The 20,969-nt window shown below is 33.1% G+C and overlaps 1 protein-coding gene and 1 pseudogene across 1 annotated transcript; one reads left to right on the top strand and one right to left on the bottom strand.

Moving 5' to 3' along the window:
• Nucleotides 1-16,436: 16,436 nt before the first annotated feature.
• LOC112790332 (uncharacterized) lies at nt 16,437-17,529 on the bottom strand. The gene is made up of 2 exons (XM_025832668.3): nt 17,134-17,529; nt 16,437-16,855 (listed from the first exon to the last, which is right to left on the bottom strand). The coding sequence occupies exons 1-2, from the start codon at nt 17,318-17,320 to the stop codon at nt 16,734-16,736; spliced, it is 309 nt and encodes a 102-aa protein (XP_025688453.1). The 5' UTR covers nt 17,321-17,529; the 3' UTR covers nt 16,437-16,733.
• Nucleotides 17,530-18,374: 845 nt separating this feature from the next.
• On the top strand, nt 18,375-19,767 carry LOC112790331 (BES1/BZR1 homolog protein 2-like; annotated as a pseudogene).
• The last annotated feature ends 1,202 nt before the right edge of the window (nt 19,768-20,969 follow it).

Here is a 20,969-nt window from a genome sequence, read left to right as displayed (position 1 = left end):
ATGAGAAAAATGAAGTTGTGCGCTATAAAGCCCGATTTGTGGCACAAGGTTTTTCACAAAGGCTCGATATAGATTATGAAGAAACGTATTCCCCTGTAGTGGATGCGATAACATTGCGTTATTTGGTCAGTTTAGCTGCATATCATAAACTGCATATGCATTTAATGGATGTGGTAACAACCTATTTATACGGCTCATTAGATCGGGATATCTATATGAAAGTCCCTGAAGGACTAAAGATATCTAAACCATCCAATGAATATTCGCAAGGGTTATACTCAGTCAAATTGCAAAGATCTTTATATGGTCTAAAGCAATTTGGACGAATGTGGTATAATCGTCTTACTGAGTATCTGGCCAAAAACGGATTCAAGAATGATGATATCTGCCCATGTGTTTTCATAAAGAAAACTACATCTGGGTTCATTATAATTGTTGTGTACGTTGATGATTTAAATATTATTGGGACTCCTGAAGAGATTCCAACAATTATAAAAACTCTAAAAGAAGAGTTTGAGATGAAAGATCTTGGAAAGACTAAGTTTTGTCTCGGCCTGCAGATCGAGCATATAAAAAGTGGGATCTTTATTCATCAAACAACATACACAGAAAAGATCTTGAAAAGATTTTATATGGATAAGTCACATCCATTAAGTACTCCAATGATCGTAAGATCTTTGGATGTGGAAAAGGATCAATTCCACCCTAAAGAAGAGAATGAAGATATCCTTGGTCCTGAAGTATCATATCTTAGTGCCATTGGAGCGCTAATGTATCTTGCTAATAATACGCGACCTGACATATCATTCGCGGTGAATTTACTAGCAAGATATAGTTCCTCTCCAACCAGAAGACATTGGAGTGGAATTAAGCAAATCTTTCGATATCTTCATGGAACGGTTGATATGAGATTGTTTTATCCCTATGGATCCAAGTCACAATTAGTTGGCTATGCAGATGCTGGATACTTGTCTGATCCATATAAAAGGAGATCTCAAACAGAATATCTGTTCACATATGGTGGTACAACTATATCATGGAGGTCCACGAAACAGACGATAGCAGCAACCTCCTCTAATCATGCTGAAATACTGGCGATTCATGAAGCTAGTCGTGAGTGTTTTTGGCTGAGGAGTTTGATTCAATATATTCTGTCATCATGTGGACTGATTGATCATAAGGATGGATGCTCATTGATGGTGGATCTGATTTCCTATGGTGAAAGAAACAAATTCTCATGACAACACAATTAATATGGTTTGAAAGGTTGAATTCATTTGCCTATAAAAGCATGGACGAGGCAAATAGATTACATACACAGCAATATAATAATATTCTCTTTCTTTCTCTTACTATAAACAAATGCAATTTTCTCTCTTCTTACTTTTAATACTTCTTTCTATCTTTATATATAATTTTTATGCAATTCTCTCTCTCTTTACTTTTTATACTATTTTCTATTTATATATATATATATATATATATATAAATCATTATTGAGCTAATTATTTTAATGCTAGAGTCTTATATTAATACATTTTTATTTTATATCTAATATATCTTTTATTTATTTCACAACAGAAACTATAATTTTAGTGTCTTTATTAAAAATTTTATTTATTATTTTATTATAAAATAGTTATTAAATGTATACAGATTTATAGAGATTCTATGTTAACCATGTTTTTTTTACATGTGTCCATTTTTTGTCTTGTAAATGAAAAGTTGGCATGAATAAAATAGTTATTAAATGTATACAGATTTATAGAAATTCTATGTTAACCATGTTTTTTTTGACATGTGTCCATTTTTTGTCTTGTAAATGAAAAGTTGGCTCATGCCTTGGCTTTGAAGCCTGAAAATGAAACAAGCCTATTTATTTAAAAATTTGTGTATGGTTTACCTACAAATGCTTTAAATTTTATACAAGTGTCTCAATAATTGATAACATTGTTTATTTTATTTTGTTAATTCAAATAATCCAATAATTTTTTATTTTATAATAACTTTCATCTCACATTTAAATATACATTTGACACTTTTTTTTTAGTCACCAAAAAAATTTGACACTTTTTTTACGGACATATTAGTAAGTTTAAAATTTATAGTGTTAGAATAAATAAAATTATGATATAACATAATATTTATCATTATAAATACTGATTTGGTAAAAATTATTTTAAATTATAATTTATATTATAAAAATATTGGAATACATTAAATTATAGATTTTATATTTATAAATCTAAACGAATATAGTAAAAAAATTAAAAAATATTAGGTGAATAAATTACTTTTATAATCAAATTCAACAAGGTTTTTTTCACTTTTTCTTATGTGCCTCCTCCTTATTAAATTTCATATGATAAATTGATAGAGGAACATAACATGTCCATCGTTTACTATCATAGAAGACTAAATTGGTACTTTATTTTTTTAAGGGCTAAATAATCCGAAGTTGAAAACCTCAAGGACCTAATTGTCATTTTACTCAACCCTTTACTATTTGTTATTTTTTATTTATGTAGGACTGATTCTACCGATTTAATCAGTAATTTATCAGTTGAACCAATAAACTAATGAACCAATAACTTGACCGGTTCGGTTATGACAACTATGGCTTCGGCAACTCTTAAGGTGTTGTATTTCCCTATTTTTGACGGCTTCGCTCAAACCACAAAGAAGGAATGGAGTGAAACAGTGAAGGCCAAGTGACGCATGTAACACCCTAATATTCAAATCCTTATGCTCAAGTCATAAGTCAATGATATTATGGTAGTACGACTCTCAGATGGATTATAATACATAATTATAATTAAAATTGAAATGAAGTATTAAACGAGAAGCCTAAAATTGAGTAAAATAAAATCGCAAATTCGTATCGCTCTTGCATCGACAAAAGAAAATAAAGCGTGAGCTGAGACATTATAAAGATAATGCCATCGAGAAGAATAAGATAAAACAAAATATAGATAGGTATCATAAATAATTATCCACTAGTCGCGACACGCGAAGTTTAGGCTGGCTAAGGTACAATATGAAAGTAGATGACAACAGTACCTCCTAATCTCTCCCAAAAGAAACCCTAAGCCTCTATAGGCAAGTTCAAAAGAGTTCAATACATAATATAAGCTTTTCAAAATAAAGGTGGAGAGATTCTAAGCAAAATATAAAGTAGAAAATATAAAGATCTTCGCCGTCTCTCAGATGAACCACAGCTCACTTCTGAACACCTGAACCTATATCTGAAAAACAAGAGATATATACGGAATGAGAACCCCCGACCCATGGGTTCCGAGTACGGTAAAAGTGCCAAATAAATACAATGCATTGTAATAAAAACTCATTAAGCATCCTAGACTACCTTTCACCAAACATTCACCATATGTTCTCACTAATTCATCTTCCTCATGCTTCTCAACTTCTTGACTCTTTCATGAATCAGAACTAGAATCATAAACAAAACCATCACCAGTTATTTTGCTTCAACCATTCTATATCATTACTTCATATCCTCACCTGGAGTAAGTGAAATCACTTTACTGCGTCTACCTAGGGAGCTCAAATTATCTCATTCAATAATCATCATTTTAAATTACTCATATCATTATTCCATTCCAACAAGAGCAGCCTTCAGCGTCAACCGACACCAACATGAGGGACCTCTCAGTTGTACAAACACAGTCAAGACAGACAAATAATACACAATTAAGGTACAAGTAGGACAGATAGCATATAGTCAGGTAACATAGCATATATGATATAGCAATCCAAAACAAATAGGCAAATCCAAACAATTCAAACATATCCAAATGATGTATGTCTGCCCTATGGCTGATGAGTCTCATCTGTCGGTTATAAAGCTAACCCGACAAGTCCTGGTAGCTAACCATTGGACTGTCCCTCTGTCGTGCATCCCCAACTCGAGTTATTCACAATCATAATCATAATCACACAACACCCACACTGGTGTCTATCCATGGGGGCGAGCTCATCTGGAACTTTTATAGTGTCCGGCCACACTTACGACATAGGGTCAACAGAATCTCAGATCTCAACCTGGAGCAAGTGGAGCCGACCCACTGCATCTACCCAAGAAAATCCGAAACTCAGATAATTACACAAATCTCAAATCAACCTTGACTGGGAGCAAGTGGGGGCTAACTACTGCAACTACCCTAGGAGTTGCAAACCAAACCCAGAGCAAGTAAAATCAATGCCACTGCATCTACCCAGGAAAGTATATCTCACCACATCCCGGAATGGTGAAGGTGCAGGACAAATTGGCGACGAGACGGCGACCGTGCAGTGAGAGAAAGAAGGTTGAGGCGCCGCTTTCTCCCCTTTAAAGAAGAATAAGAAGATGGAGTGATAACCTTGAAGAAGAATAAGAAGATGGAATCACGAGGGATAACAATGAAGCCCTTATTTACATTAGGGTTAATGTTGGAATTATTGAATTAGAATGAGGTAATTTAGGTACAAATTATAATTAAAATTTCTGTCCCCGTCTTTAAAGTTTTCTGTTTTCAGTGTCCTACTTTTTAGAGGTATTGAAATACTAAAATTTTGAAAACGGAGACAGAAATTTATGTACAAGTCTCTAGCTCAACAAACATAATATTGAGTCTCTGTCTCCCAGTTTCAGTTCCAGTCTCTGCAAACAAACGCTACCTTAGCGATGAGGTTCCGAAATTAGTGTTGTCGTGTACTCTCCCTAAATCAATTTACTAATAAGCAGTTAAAATTAATTTATGTTTGACAATTTTATACTAAAATTAATTTTAATAAAATGAATATTGTTTGGATAATATTTGTTAAAATCACTTTTAGATAGATAATTACTAAAAAAAAATATGATATTAAATTATAATATTATCTTTAAATTTGTTATAATCTTTTTTTATACTTTTTCTAGTATTTTTTTATATTATATAGTATTTTTTTAGTATTCTATTTTAGTATGCTATAATTTTTTACTATTATAATAAAAATTAATATTTATTTATTTATTAACTTAAAAATAACATATAAAAATTGATAAGTTAAGTACTCTTTTTTATAATAAAAATTAATATTTATATAAGTTGATTTCACATTAAATTTAATAGTCAAAATTTGATTTATAGATAGAATTCAATCTACTAGTAAATCGAATTGGACTTTATCGATTTATCATGGACGATCAAATTCAATAATTCGAAGCAACCTAATTCGAATTACTAGTTGCCACAAACCATGTATAAATCGAATCATACTCATTCGATTTATTACTACGCACATCATGCATGTATAAATCGAATCAGGCCAATTCGATGTATGTAACACCCTAATTAGCGTAGCCTTACTTCGCGTCGTAAAGCAAAGGTTAATCAAAGGTTACGACAATTCTAAGCTTATACATATATTATATAGAAGGAGTAATAATAACTAAAAGCCCGATGAAGAACATAGCTCAAAAATATGATTTCAAAAGCGCAATACGTACTAACGAAGCTACTCATTTAAAGCATAAGAAACAGGTATGGAGTAACAAAACATCATAGTATAATAGTATAATATCGTAAGACACTAGCCACGACTCGCGGAGTTTAAACCGGCTAGCCATATACAGACCATGTATGAAACCAGACAGTAAAAACAGCTTATACAAGTTTTGTTCTCTCAAATACAAGCCTCTAGGCTAAACAAAGTACAAAAGTGAGAGACATATATCAAAAGGACTCCAAAAGATATCCAGATCCTCCGCTCTTGTCACCAACCAGACAACTCACCGAGGTGGGTTGCGACCTGCATCTGAAAAATACAACAGAAATATGGTATGAGAACCGGAGGTTCTCAGTATGGTAACAGTTCCCAGTGATGTAGGATATAAGACCTCGGGACGCCAAAGGCAATCCTAGACTCCATATCCATCACAAGAATTCAATCTTAAAGCATTCTAAACTAAAATCAGCATAATATATAATTCCTTAACCCAACTTAAGCCGTGGTACCATAAAAGGGTAATCTATCTTAAGGGATTGTCTACTTTAGTCATACACCGCTGTCCCACAGCCTTCACCAACTGATCCGCCATGCAATCTCATTGTCACCGCCTTCCGAACCTCCTCAACCCCAGTAAGAGCACAAGTATATACAATACAAGTAAAATACAAGTAGAAGCATATATAGCAAGTAATACAAATAGCAATTAGACATGTTATACAGATAGGGAAAACAATATCAAGTCGGCAAAGCATACAAATAGGTAGAAAATGCATATGATGAATGCCTGCCCTACTGGCTGTGATATCACATTGTCGGTTCAACTGCCAATCCGACACATCTCCATGGAGATGTTACCCTTCGGATTCATGGTATGGGAACCCCTGAGATATAGTGTTTGGATCACTGTCCAGGGTTTTGCGCCTACACGCTCTGATGATCCGTGGGATGCGAGCGGAATCTATTGCCACCGACCTCACATCTAAGCGTAAGCGGGACGAACCACCATCCTTACGCTGCCGCTGCTACCTCGACAGGCGGGATCCAACCTTGGCCCCTGCCGGGAGCATAGCGTCTCATAATCTCAAGAGAAAGTGGTACAGTGGTTTTCAAAACATTTTCAGTACAAGGTGATCCATCACTTCATTCAGAGTCCTCGACTCTTTTCAACCAATGCTCTTTCACATTTCAATTCCTTGATTTCACATATCATTCATCAACCATTCATCTCGCATCATCAAACCTTCCCCAGTACAACAGAAACTTAGTACTCTGTTTGCTAACTTTTTCCAAATAATAGGGTATAACACCCTTAAACCATTCCACATGTTTGAGTACCCAAAAATATGTCCAAAAGTCTTAAAAAGGTGTTATGGAAGATTACAACCTCATCGGGAAGGTGAAATAGTTGAAAACAAAGCAAAATTTGAGAAACAGGGCGTGTGCATCCGCACAGAGGTGTGCGTGCGCATGCCCTGAAAATTCAGAATTTTGTAACTTTGCAGAATTTCCAATTTTCAACACCAATTTTTGAATTATCATAACTTCTTTTACAAAATTCCAAATTTCACAATCTTTATACCAATTTAAAGGGTTTTCAAAAATCTTTAATTCTAGACAAATTTCAACCAAATTTGAAAATCGAGGCAAAAGTTATGATCAAACAAAATTCTCCAAAATTTTATTTTTACCCAAAATCACCACTTTCACAATTGCTTTGCAAAACACAACCAAAACCACACTAAACCATTCCCAAACCCCACCTTTCATCAAAATTAACCTCCTATGTCATACCACACTAAAATTACAACATTTTCCCTCACTTGTCCTTATCCACAACATCCATGTCAATATATCTCATTTATCAAATTTCATTAACAATTTTCAACTACAATACCAATCAATCAACACTAATATCACATTGATCAACATAATTCACTCCTGAACTTCACAAATCACTTATTCTCATCATATCACTATAAATCAACAATCTCAAATCAAAATCATCATTTCATTAAACATCATCATACAATAACATCTAACAACCTATCAACCATTCAAATCCATTCCTATCCTATGGGTCACTAGCCTAAGTGTCCATGAATATTATAAACTACATAGAAAAAACCAAAACCATACATTGGCCGATTCCTAATATAAACTAAATAAGCTTTCAATCAAAATTCAACCACCAATATAGCTCCAACAAGCACCAACAAGCTCCAAACTCACAATAATCAAGCTACATACATATAAATCACCACAAAATCAACCTAAGGCTCAACATAAATAAAAAATTCACAAGAGATCAAAGGCTCTTACCTCTCCCAATAGATTTGGATGGCAAAACCCAAAGTCAAGCAAGGATTAGAGTGAACCTAAACATCAAGAATCACAAAAACTCACTTACTCAAAAACCCTAGGTACCCGAAATTTTGGAGAGAAGAATTGGGAAGATTTCGAGCTTGCCTCTAGAGTTTCTTAGATGGGTTTTGTAGAGCTCTTTGCAAGAAATACGTAGCCGCTGACGGCACGCAATCGGAGATCTAGAACTCAAGATATGAGCTTAAGAAGATTGAGGTGATTAGGGTTCAACCTCTTCTTCTCTCCCTCTTTCAATTTCTGAAGTGTGTGTATTTACGAGGCTAGGGTTCATTAAATGAACCTTTATATATATAGGACTTGGGCCCAACTTGGGCCCAGTTCAATCTGTTAGCGTTTTTAGCCCATTTGGCCCAACTTTGGGCCAAACTTTTAAAATTAATGCTCGGTTTTTCATTTCCACTGTTTTTCTAAGGTTTTTAACTGTCTCTACTTTTTCTTGCGCAGCACCGGCCAGACTTGAATCGGTTCAACCAGTTCAATTGCTGGTTCACGATTTTTTACGGTTTTTCACAGAAAACACATTTTCTGACTCGGAAAGACCCACTGAGTACAAAAACGATGTTTAAAACCTCAAATTTTCATTCTAACTTTTCGGAATAAAATTTGGACAATATAACCACTTAATTAACCGATTCGATTAATTGTGATTTTTACAATGTATACAAAAAAATAATATTTTCATGTAATTCAAAACTTACCAATTCGATTTATTACTATATTGCGTAAATGGAATTTAACCAATTCAATTTATATAGAAATATGATTTTGGGATCAACCTAACATTTTTTATTTAGGTAAATCACCTAATATTAGAATAGCTTTGGTTTATTTATGTGTTTTGCCCTAATTTATACCATACTATTTTTTGTTCAAAATTGTGTTTTTGACTAATATTTTATAAAGTAGTGTTAACAGTTTACTAACTTAAAATATAAATAAAAACAATTCACTTTTTTGTAACTATTAGGATGTATATATATTTTATTAATATTTTTTATCTAAATTATTTAATTTTGTTATTAATAAAGTTTTAAATCATCTTATTCTTATTTTTATACTCGAGATTTTATGAATTGAAAAATTTAAGATAGAACATCGATAAATAATGACAATAAAAAAAGTTTTCCCAAAAATATATTTTACTGTGAGGAGCGGAAAGTAATATATGCACAAATCCAAAGCAATAATGCACACTGATAATAGCATCATTAGTGATTCATTCTATCCATTTCGAAATTCTCCCAAAGAGAAAAAATACCAAACGGAACCTTCCACCATTCCAGCTTCAGCAGTTTGGCTCCGTGGTGGCTTCTGTACATACCCTTCTGGCTTCTGCATAGACCTCCAAGTTGCTCCTAGCCGCATTTCTTATAGACACATGTCACTTTTGCCTTCTTCCAATCCAAACATCTATAAATCTTTATAGAATGAAACCTGTACATTATAATTTTTCTATTTATTTATGTATTTATAATATATTAAAAAATCCAAAAATAGTTTTACAATCATCCTTAAATAGTTGATTCATTATATATTATTGGGCAAGAACTTTTGTTATATGACGTAATTTTCTATCTTTACTATATGCCATCAAATTTATGATATTTCATCTCCTCATAAAAACTTATTTTTATATAATGTTATAAGATTTTTTAATATTATTTCTATTTAATAATTATAATATAGTTATAAAATTTATTTTATTATTTCATATAAATCTATTATTTTTCGTTTTTCATTATTCTTTACTATAAAGTTGCTGTTTAACCTTAACTTTATAATATATTAAAAGAGCGTTTAAAGTAGTTTTACAATTATATCCTTAGATATTTAATTTCACTCTATATTGTCCTATAAAAAAAAAATTTAGATGGCATAATCTTCTATGTTTATAATATATTACAAGATTTCTATTATCTCATCTTCTCGTAATAATCTATTATTGTATAATATCATAAAATTCTTTTTTAATATTATTTTTCTTTAATAGCTATAATTGAGTTATAAAATTTGTTTCATTATTTCATACCAAGTCTGTTGCTTCTCAACTTTTATTATTCTCCATTATAAAATTAGTGTTTAACCTTAACTTTTTATATTTTCTTCTTCTTTATTTAGACTACACATTTTCTTTATCTTTTCTCATATAATTTTTTATCTCTTTTCTTTTTTTTTCTCCATTCTTGCTAATTTATTGCAGTACTAAAATTTGGTTAATGATCAAAGTTTTTTTTTTTAATTTGTAAAATATATGTATTAGGTGATTGTGTGATATATCCATTAGTTTTTTCTATTTTTTGTGTAAGTGTATTATTAGTTACTAGTAGCTTAACAGACAGTTTGTGCTTGTTAGCCACTTTTCTATTATTTTTGAGAAATTATTTTTTATATTTTTTTAAATGATAAATTTGAACTAAAAACTAAAAAATTAAAATAATAAATTATTAATAAATAAAACTAAAAAATTTCATAAATTATTAATTTTTTAATTTATATAATAAATAAATTCAATTAAATTAGGTATAATACCAAAATTATTAGGTTGTTATTATGGGTAATAAAATTAAGATGAAAATATAAAAATATTATTTATGAATTAGTTATTTATAAATATTTGTAAATTTATTTTTTAATATTATTTAATATGAAACAGATATAAAAATTTATATTTAAAACAATCTTGTTTTTCACGCATAATTTTAATGGGTAAAAAAATATATTTTTAGTTTTATATTCAACATCTTAAATTATCTTGGATTTTATTATTTTTTAAAATTATTAATTTTTGTTTTTGTTATCTTTTTCTCTTACCATTCACTATACACATATATATACATATCTGTTATTGTCTTACCTTCACTATTTTACTAACTTGTTCTCTCTTCATTCCTAATTTCTTCTTCTTTCCAACTTCTCTTTCCCAATAGCAATTAATTATCACTGTGTACCATTTTTGTAACTTTCAATCTTATTTATTACTTGAATCCACAACCACTCATTCGGTTATCTTTTATGAGTCGCTAAAGATTTGCTAAAAAAATAATTTTTTGTATATTTTGAATATCAAAATGTATAACTATTAACAATTTTATTTTCTTATCAATAGATATATTATAAAAAAATAATAATTAGAACTTAAATGATCCAAGAGGTAGAAAAAGACAGAGAAATAAATAATGTGAATGTTGACATAGTGAAAACATGTTAGGTATTAGACAAATAATGAAGTAAAATATAGATATAAAAAATTAGAAATTAATATAAAATAATTTTTTTTTAATTACAATTTCTATCTGTCATAAGAAAATTACAATAACACTCTCTTTTAATAAAAGGAGAATACTTCTCTCTCTAAGTATCACCATAAGGGGTTCTTCATATGCTTCCACTACTCTGATTAATTCACTTGAATCCATGGGACTGAAATCAGGGGGCTTTGGCTCTGGGTCTGGGGTTCTTCCACTCCTTCTATATCCTGGAAGGTGTCAGGGACTTCAAGGAGAGGGTTAGACTTATAGGGTTGATGTAAGGATTTTATGTCGGTAAAGAATTTTACAATAAAATCTCATTGCAAGTATAGTTCTAAACCAACAAACAATCCTCAATCAAGATTTAATTTGTTTGTCACAAGTACAAACCCTAATGAAAATAACCGAAGTATTTAAATCTCGGGTCGTCTCTCAAGGAATTACAGGGAAGTGTGCTCAATTATTGGTTATGGATAAGTGTTTTTGGGGTTTTGGAATAAGAGACAAGAAAGGTAAATGAAACTCAAATGATAAAAAGGTCTTGGCAAGGGTTAATGGTTAAGGATCTTTATCCTTGTCACTAACCACAATATGATAATTGCAAGGATCAATCCCATTAAATCATCCTCTAACAATTGAAGAAAAGTCAAATGAACTTTATCAATTCTAATCCATAAGTCTTAGCCACCTCACTAATTAACTTAGTGAAAGCTAGAGTCAATGGACACCAATCATCAATCACTTGGACATTAGCAACTCAAGTTCACCTAAGTTACCATCCCAAGACAAGAACACAAAAATCTACTCTAAAATCCAACCAAGAATTTTATCAAACACTTGGAAGGCATAAAAGGAAAGCATGGTAAATTGCAAGAAATAGTAAATCTACAACTACTAAAAGTAAGAAATCAACAATAACAAGGCAATTAGATAATAAGAAACATAAAACATAAATTGCATTAAAAGAAATGAAAGGAAACAAGAGTGCTCATAAAAACAACAAAATAAAGGAAATAACAAATAAAACTAAGAAAGCAAGGATGTAGCAACAAGAAATTGTAAAGAAAACCAGATGAAAACAAGAAAACCTAGATCTAAGAGAATTTAACCTAATCCTAACCTAATTCTAGAGAGAAGAGAGAGCTTCTCTCTCTAGAAACTAACTAAATCATGGTGAAAACTCCTACTAATTGTTCTCTCCCTTGACCCATCTTGAATTTTGCATGAAATAGTCTCTGGAATCAGTTGGATTTGAGAGCTGGGAAGCTCAGAAATCGCCCCCAACGTTTTCACTTTAATAGGGTCATGTGCGAGCTGTGACGCGTACACCTCACTTGGCATTTTCTTCTCACACGTACGTGTCATGTCACGCGTACGCGTCGCCATGCGACTTCATATTCACGCGTGCGCGTTGATGTATGTACTCCAAATCCTTGATTTTTCATGTATTTTCCACTTTGCATGCTTCTCTCTTCATTTCTTTGATCTATTACTAGCATTTTCATCCTGAATTCACTAACAAACACATCAAGGCATCTAGTAGAATCAAAGTGAATTAAAATTAGCAATTAAAGGCCTAAAAAACATGTTTTTACACTTAAGCACAAATTAAGAGAAAATTACAAAACTATACTATTTCATTGAATAAATGTGAGAAAAATTGATAAAATTTCCTAAATTAAGTACAAGATAAACCCTAAAAATGGAGTTTATCAAGGGTTAGGCTCCTTCTAATTTTCTGGGTTGGGCCTTGGGTTTTCTATATCCATACTGTGGGTTTGCTAGTTTTGGTCTATTGGGGCTTTGAGATTATTATTTTGTGTGGCCATGTGATTTTGGTCTATGTTCATTTGCTGTTTTGGGCTAGGGTTGGTTCCTTTTTTAGTTGATGCAGGTTATTGGCAGTTTTGAGCAGGTGGGGTTTGTGGGTTTGGGTCAAAGTTATGGCTCTTTTGGGCTGTGTGTATAGCTGAAGGTGTGTTTTTGGCATTAGCATTAGTTTTGTGTGTCCTTTTGCCTCCCTAAAAGCTTTCGGTTGTTTTGTCTTTATTAGCGTCATTACCTAACTGCTCATGATTGGTAGGATCATGGCTTTCCTCATTATTTTCTTGTAGAATTGCAAAACGAGATAATTGTATTGTATTGTCCTCTTTTCCTTTTTCTTTTCTTCCCTCGTCATTTCGCATTCCTTCCCCTGTTTTCACACTCCTCCTGCCATGTACGCTTTTCTGGACTAGCATCCAAGGCACATAAGTCTCATGTGTCTGATCAATGATATTTTTACCCTTTCCATTGTATTTGCTGATCATTATGGCCTCACCCTCTACCTTCAGCGCTGAATTCTGATTTGGATTCTGATTCACTTCTGAGCTCTGCTGGTTTTGTGCCGCTCCATTCCCATTTTGAGCTTCTGGACATTGGTTCTTTTCATGCCCTATACGTCCACATCCAAAGCAGACTTGGTGCAACCCTTCATACTCTATCTTATGGGGTTTTCCATTGATTAGATATTGAGAAACCAAGGGCTTATCCAGCTCAACCTCTACACAAAGACGCGCAAACTTCCCTCAGCTTATTTGAGCAGTATTAGAGTCCACTTTAATTATGCGACCCACAATGCCTCCTATCTTCTCGAGGATTGCCCTGTCGTAATATTCTATAGCATGATCAGGAAGCCTTATCCAAACTACTATGTTATCTATGGTGGCATCAGCCGAATTAAAATCCGGCTTCAATAGTGGAATGGTGAGGTAGTGATCCGAAATCTTCCATGGTCCCTCCATTATCGCAAAGTCAAGATCTTTCGAGTTAAAGAATTTAACAAGGAAAAACTCATTTCCTATGTCAATCACTTTTATGGACCCCATTCTTCCCCACATCGCTTGCAGCCTTCTCTGTATGGCAGATAGAAAGATCTTCCTTTCAAAGAGTTTAACAATGAGGGTTTTCCACCAATCCTTCCTGAGTTTGCTCTTCACTTCTTCAGGGATCACTATGTTATAAAGACCGTTTGGCAGTTTTTGAATAGAGATATTTTCTTCTTCCTCCTTCTCCTCAGGAGTAGCATTTTTATCCTCGCTATTAGCTTCATTTCCATCCTCATCTGGCCTCCCTTTTCCTCCACTTCTGACCACACTAGCAAACACCAAACGAAACTTTCTTAGTATTCTCATGTGCATTTTGATCTGCACTAGCATCCTCCTGAATAATTGGTTCCCCTCCTCTGCTACCATCCTCCTCTTCCATCCATTCTTCCACTCTAGGAACTATAGCTATACTTCCAGAGAACTCCATACCTTCTAGTCTCTTACTCTTCTTTGTGTTCCTAGCAGATGACTCCCCATTACCTCCGAACATTTACCTCGATGAGTGTGGATAAGATGCTCCTCCCCTCACAAAGCCACCCCTCATGCTGGTGGTGGTCAAGCAGATGTTGCAAGAAAACTCACCTTTGTCTTTTGAGAGTTAAACTTTTTATTACCACTTTTCTCTTATTTCTTACTAAATAATTCAACGAGTGTTTTTTTTTTTTTTTTTTTTTTTATCATGGCCAGAAAGGCCTGGGCAAGGCTGCCATAACTCCCAAACCCCACAAACCCGCCCCGATAACTAGATGAAGTCTCCTTTGTCGTCTTTAGTCTGAATGAACCTTAAAGAATTGGTATACGTCACCACCCACCTCTGCGGCGTCTACACTCTTGAAGATCCTTTTTCTTTCATCAGTCACGATTATGCAGTCATGCTCGGTGGTTCCGTCTTCCTTGGGTCCATATCTCCACCTTGGATGATATTGTTATTACTAAAAATACCTTGGTTCGATGGAGTTCTCTTAGCCGACCGCCGTGTAAAGTGAGAGACAATCTTACGCTGCGTATTAGGTGATGGAGATTTTGGGATAATGGATGATGAATGTCTAATGCTTATTTTGAGTGTTTTGAGTTTTGGACTTGTTTTAAAAATTTAAAAGATTTTGCTGAAAATGAATAAAATGAATTGGGGTGAATATATAAATATTTTTTCCTAGTTTGTAATAATCGGGATTTCAAATTATAGATTTTAGTTATTTACTTATCATGTCTACCTTAGCTTCAATAAACAAACTTGACAATACGCCAAATGCTTGATCTAGATTCTAGACTTCAATAAAGTATATTCTTTTCCAAAGGGCATAACAAGCCTTACGATATCAGTTTCAAAGTTTTCTTTCAAAATCAATCTTCCCTATGCATGATTGGTTTCATACATGATATTCAAAAGCATAGTCCAATCATAAGACAAAGGAATATTAGCCCCCAAAAGGAGGAAATTGAGCAGAGAAAGGTAAAAAAAGATCCATATCTCAGCATTTGAATAAAAAAATGTTTGTTGTACTTATTTTACATAGAACATTTTGCCGACTCATCCATCTCAACCGTTGAATGGAAATGTAGACTTCATCAAAATTCTCTAGCAATGGATGATGGATTTGATACGCAAATCCACCTTTTCATCCCCTTGATGTCCACAACACAAATAGGCCAAACCAACCAAAATAAATGCTATAAAATGAAAGGAAAAACTGTCAATTAGTGCAGCTGCTAACGATCTTGTTCATCAATCTTCAGAAAGGGAAACATGGAGAAAACACTGCGTGATTCAAGTGGCATCTTGAACTCCATGTAAGCACCTAAAATTGATTATTGCAACTTGCAAGTCACACAGAAATTAAATCACATCCTTCCTAAGTTCCAAATTATGCTAGTCACATATAGATGATGTATTCATGTATGAATCACATACTCTTAAATGACAAGGGTATATGCTTTACATATGACACACATAGGACCCATCATTTAGCTCAAATGGTTCAGAGGACCCAATCCCGAACTTCTCTAATACCCCTACAAGTTAGAAGCAAATCGAAATATATTTAAGGTTTTTCTAACGACTGTTCTAAGAAAACTTGTTAAGAAAGTTTTTCTTGTCACAATTAAGATAGTATTCTGTTAGCAAAATGTAGTGAGTATAATTTGGGTTTACTCGAAAGATAGTATTAAGTTAATAGGGCAGGATTAGTTATTACTCGAAAATAAAATAGTATAAATACTAGTATTAGATATTGTAATGAACTATGTCGAATGAAATGAGAGTCTACTTTCCCCCTTTTAATTCTTCTCTCAATTTTGACACTAACAATTCTAATTCTTCTTCCTCAGTCACATTCACCAATCACGTATCCACATCCACAGCACCTAATATCTTCCAATCAAATCAATAACTCAGAATTCATACATACACAAACCTCCTCATAATGTAAAGAACCAAAAGACAGAAAAATAAAAGAAAAGAGGAGAGAGATAAGCCCTCAAATCATACTTCTATATCATTTAATCCACGCTTACACATGACACGCAAAACTTAAACTATCACCATTCATCCATGTCCTAGTTAACGATTTCAGAGCAGAATGATTCACTTGATAGAACAAATCCTAACAGCAGTAGCAAGTAGCAGTATATATGGTTTAGTTTAGACACAAAAGAAAGTAGAGTACAAAGTTCAACAAGAAAAGAGATCTGTACAAGAGAAGGGTATATGATCATCTTAACAATATGACATACATATATAAGTAAACTAAACTGGAGGTATGTTAGAGAAAGAGAATCCCTTGTAACCCTTGTAAGCATAATATGCAATCCTTGTGTAGTAGAACCCTGGTATGAACAACAGCGTTCCCAAGATCGCAAAGAACAACCCTATATCAATCATTCACACAAAAATACCACAAATTAAATATTAAAAAAATTCATAAAGTTTTCAACTTTCTCAATTGAGTAATTAATTAGCACAATTTCCTAATTTTCCAGCTGCCCAAGAAGTAAAAAACTCTTATCTTTTTATTCCAAGTAAAAAGTTTTCACCTTTCAGAATTTTAAGTCGAATTCGAGCAGAATAACAAAAATCTCAAAACCCTAAATGCAAGATATTTTCATTTTTTCAAAGAAAAAAGAGAGAATAGAGTGATGGTTGTCACCGTGAGCAGTGTCACCGCCGACATGGTTATAAGCCATGAGAGAACCGATGATGATTCCAAGGGTTCCAAAAACAAGAAGAGCGACAGCGAGTGAGATCTCCTTAATTGGGGGCTTGTTATTCACAGTGTACGAGGTACCCATCATCATGTCCTCGTCCGAGATCGAAAACGCGTGATCCACATACATTTTCTGTTTTTGCCCTTTGTTTTGCAAGAAGATTTCTAAGTATATAATTGTTCGGTGTTCTTGGTCAGTCAGATCGCTGTCTTCGTTGGCGTTTTGTGACTTTGAACGAAGAAGAAGAAGAAGAAGAAGCGGTGGGTTGAAATTCAGCTTTCGCTTGGTGTTCAAGAATGGGTGTGAGTGTGCGAATCGAGACTTGTGTGGCAATGTTGTTAATTAATTAACTCCGTTGAGTTATTCTAGATTTCTAGCTATCCCAGCTGATCTAGACAAGCAAGCAAAGGAGGATGTTATGGTATACTTGATTAATTGTGGTGCATCATACACTTTATTAAACTATTTACATATAACCAATTTCATATCCAAATTAATCCAAAAGAAAAATAGGATTTTTTAATAAATAAATTAAATATTTTATTTACTAAAATACATAATTTGGGAGATATTTACTAATTTATGTTGTATTATTTATTTCGTATATCATTTTTTTAAAGTCATAATATTATGGATGTAAATGAGATATATATAAAAATTTAATTCATTATATTTCATTTATAATATCGAAACACATATATATTACATTGTAAATAAAATATAAGTATTTGTACGTATAAAAAAATTAATTCCTCAAAACTAAAAAAAATATTTATGGTATGATTTAGATTATTTTAAAAAATAAGTCGATATAATTTATTATTATTTCGATAGAATTAGATTGATTTATCAGTAAATTTAGATGTAATATAATTTAAATTAAAAAAATTAAAATTTAGTAAATATTGTTCACGGAGAGATTTTTACTTTTTTCTTTTATTTGTTTTATATTGTTTTTACAGTTTTGTTATATATTCAAGTCTTTTTGACGAGTAAATCTTTAAAATGGTTCATTATATTGAGTCCTTGCACCAATGTTACCCTGACTTTTTAAATATTCTAATTGTACCTTTCAGATTTCTAATTGTACTTAATTGAAATCCTGGTCCTTCTATCCATTTTCGACGTGACTCAGCAGCCGGAGCGATGAGCTGGCGGTTTGTGGTCCACGTAGGCAGCCTGGATGGTACTTCCATTGCTTGTTAAGAAGAGGACGGTACTACCTACCGCCGCAAGGTTTCTTCTTCTACTTCTCTTCCTCTCAGATCTACTTGCTCTTTCTTGCTTGCTTTGTTGATCCACTTTCTAATCTTGCTAAAAAGTTGATTTGATCCTAGAGGCTTGCGATCTAACTAGCTTTTGTAGTGTTAATCTGAGATCAGATGTCATTGTGATAGTTCTAGATGATTGATTATGTTCTGTTAGTTTCACCCTAAAAATCTTGATTGAGATCTGTGTTTTGATGACAGGGATGCAAGAGGCCGCAAGATGAGATTGGAGGAAACTCCAGCGAACATGAGTGGTTGTTCTTCACTACAGCCAAGCCCGCAGTCATCGGCGCTCCCAAACCCTGTTCCTTCCTACCATGCTAGCCCAACTTCCTCATCATTCCCCAGCCCCTCTCGCATTGATCCCAACATTCAAAATCCCTCTTCATTCCTCCTACCATTCATTTATAACATCACCTCCATCCCCACAAACCTTCCTCCTCTTAGAATATCCAATAGTGCCCCTGTTACCCTTTCTCTTTCTTCCCTAACCTCCAGGGGTTCTAAAAGGAAGGCGGATTTCGAATCCCTCTTCAATGTCTCCTCTCTTAATTCATTCCGCCATCCTCTCTTCACAGTATTCGTCCCATCTAACCCCTCCCGCCGCCACCAATTGGCTACTTCCACCATTCTCAAGTGTGATGAATCTGATGCTTCCACTGTGTTAGTTTTCAGACAACGACTGCCTCGGCTGCTCCTCCATCGCCTACCTTTAACCTTGGAAAATCAGCAATGCAGCAGATCACTCCCCAAGATTCCATGGATATGAATGAAGGCATGCAATGGGGCCAGGCTGGAGAGAGAGGAAGACCATCGGATTTTGACTTTGAGAATGGTAGAGTGAAGCCATGGGAGGGTGAGAGGATACATGAGGTGGGAGTGGATGAGTTAGAACTTACTCTAGGCTGTGGAAAACAATGTTTAGGGCTACCTATATGGACCACAAACCGCCAGCTCAGCGCTCCGACTACTGAGTCACGTCGGAAATGGGTGGAAGAACCAAGATTTCGCACGGAGCTCAATGTGAAAGTTAGGGGTAACATTGGTGTACAGGCTCAATCTGAGGGACCATTTTGGGAATTTACTCCTTTTTGACAACCAAATTCAATTAAGTTGGTCCAAACTCAACAAAAACCAGTTTTTTTAGTGAGAGCGTGAATACACGCTCCAATTCTCTAGCCACTAACATAAGTGTTCATATCTTTTTTTTTTCTCCTTCTCGTTCTTCCTCCTTCTTCTTTGCATTCCTTCTTCTTTTTTGTGTGTTTTCTCCCCATCATCGTTCTTTTATTGCTGCATTTTTTTTTACTTCCTTTTCTTCCTAGTAATTTTGTAGCATTGATTTTTTTTGTTTTATTCCTCTTAAGAGAATGAACCAAGAAGAATTATGAGAAAATGAAATAAGAAGAAAAAGATAAAAAATGATAAAAAAGAAGAAGTAGAAGTAGAAGATAAGTTGAAGAAAGAGAAGACGAGGAGGAAAAAGAAGAAACATTTTAAATTATGCAAAATTTATCAGAACAAATAGTACCAAAATTTTTTAACAATAACACAATTTTTTTAATTTTTACGCTAAAATTTTGCTACAAAAGTACAAAAGTATTTTTTTTAACGGTTCCGCTACGTTACCAACAACATATCTGCCAACTTCTGCCAACTCTTATTTATAATTGTGTTTCATGGAAATGAGTTCATGGATGTGTCTAATAAAAATGTCTTTTTTATAACTGTGTTTAATAGAAGTGTCTTTATAGATATATTTTCTGGATGTGTCTCTTTATATATGTATTTAAAATATATTAATTACTAGACACATCTACGAACACACTTCCATGAAACACAAATATAAATAAAAGTTGGCAGAAGTTGGCGGATAATATGTTGGTACCCTATACTTTTCCTTTTTTTAATGCTGTATTTTTTCTTCTTCTTTTTCTTCTTTCTTTATTTCTTTTTTATGTTGCTCTTATTTCTTCTTTTAGAAGCATTGCTTCTCATATTAGACTTGAATGAATATGTTTATAATAATATATTGCAATCTTATTTAGTCGAATGAATATAGGTTTATCCTTTTTCTAGTAATTTTGCAACATTATGTGTTTTTTCTTCTTTTTTATTTTAGTTTTTCTTAATTTTGTTCTTGTTAAGAAAGTAAAATAAGAAGAAAAAGATGAATAAGAAAAGAAGAAGAAGAAGAATGAGGAGGAGGAATTTTGAGTTATTATTAAGTAATTTTAGTGCATTTTGGATTTAAATAACGTGCACTTCATTTGTGCTTGTTTTGAACTGACTTTGTTCGTGTATTGCCATTGTTAAATAATTTTGGTGTATTCTAAATTTTATTGCGGTGCATTCTGGATTTAAATAAGGTGTATTTTTTATTTGAATTTATTTTGAAGTGAGTTTGTTTGTGTATCGCTATCATTAAGGAATTTCGGTGCATTTTGAATTTGAACTATTATACATACAAAAAGAAGACGACGATGATGATAATAATGATAATGGAGGAG

The sequence above is a fragment of the Arachis hypogaea genome, chromosome 3 (assembly GCF_003086295.3).
Source record: "Arachis hypogaea cultivar Tifrunner chromosome 3, arahy.Tifrunner.gnm2.J5K5, whole genome shotgun sequence".
Classification (NCBI taxonomy): Eukaryota; Viridiplantae; Streptophyta; class Magnoliopsida; order Fabales; family Fabaceae; genus Arachis; species Arachis hypogaea.
Note: the sequence above shows the minus strand (reverse complement) of the source record. Positions and strands in the feature narration are given on the sequence as shown.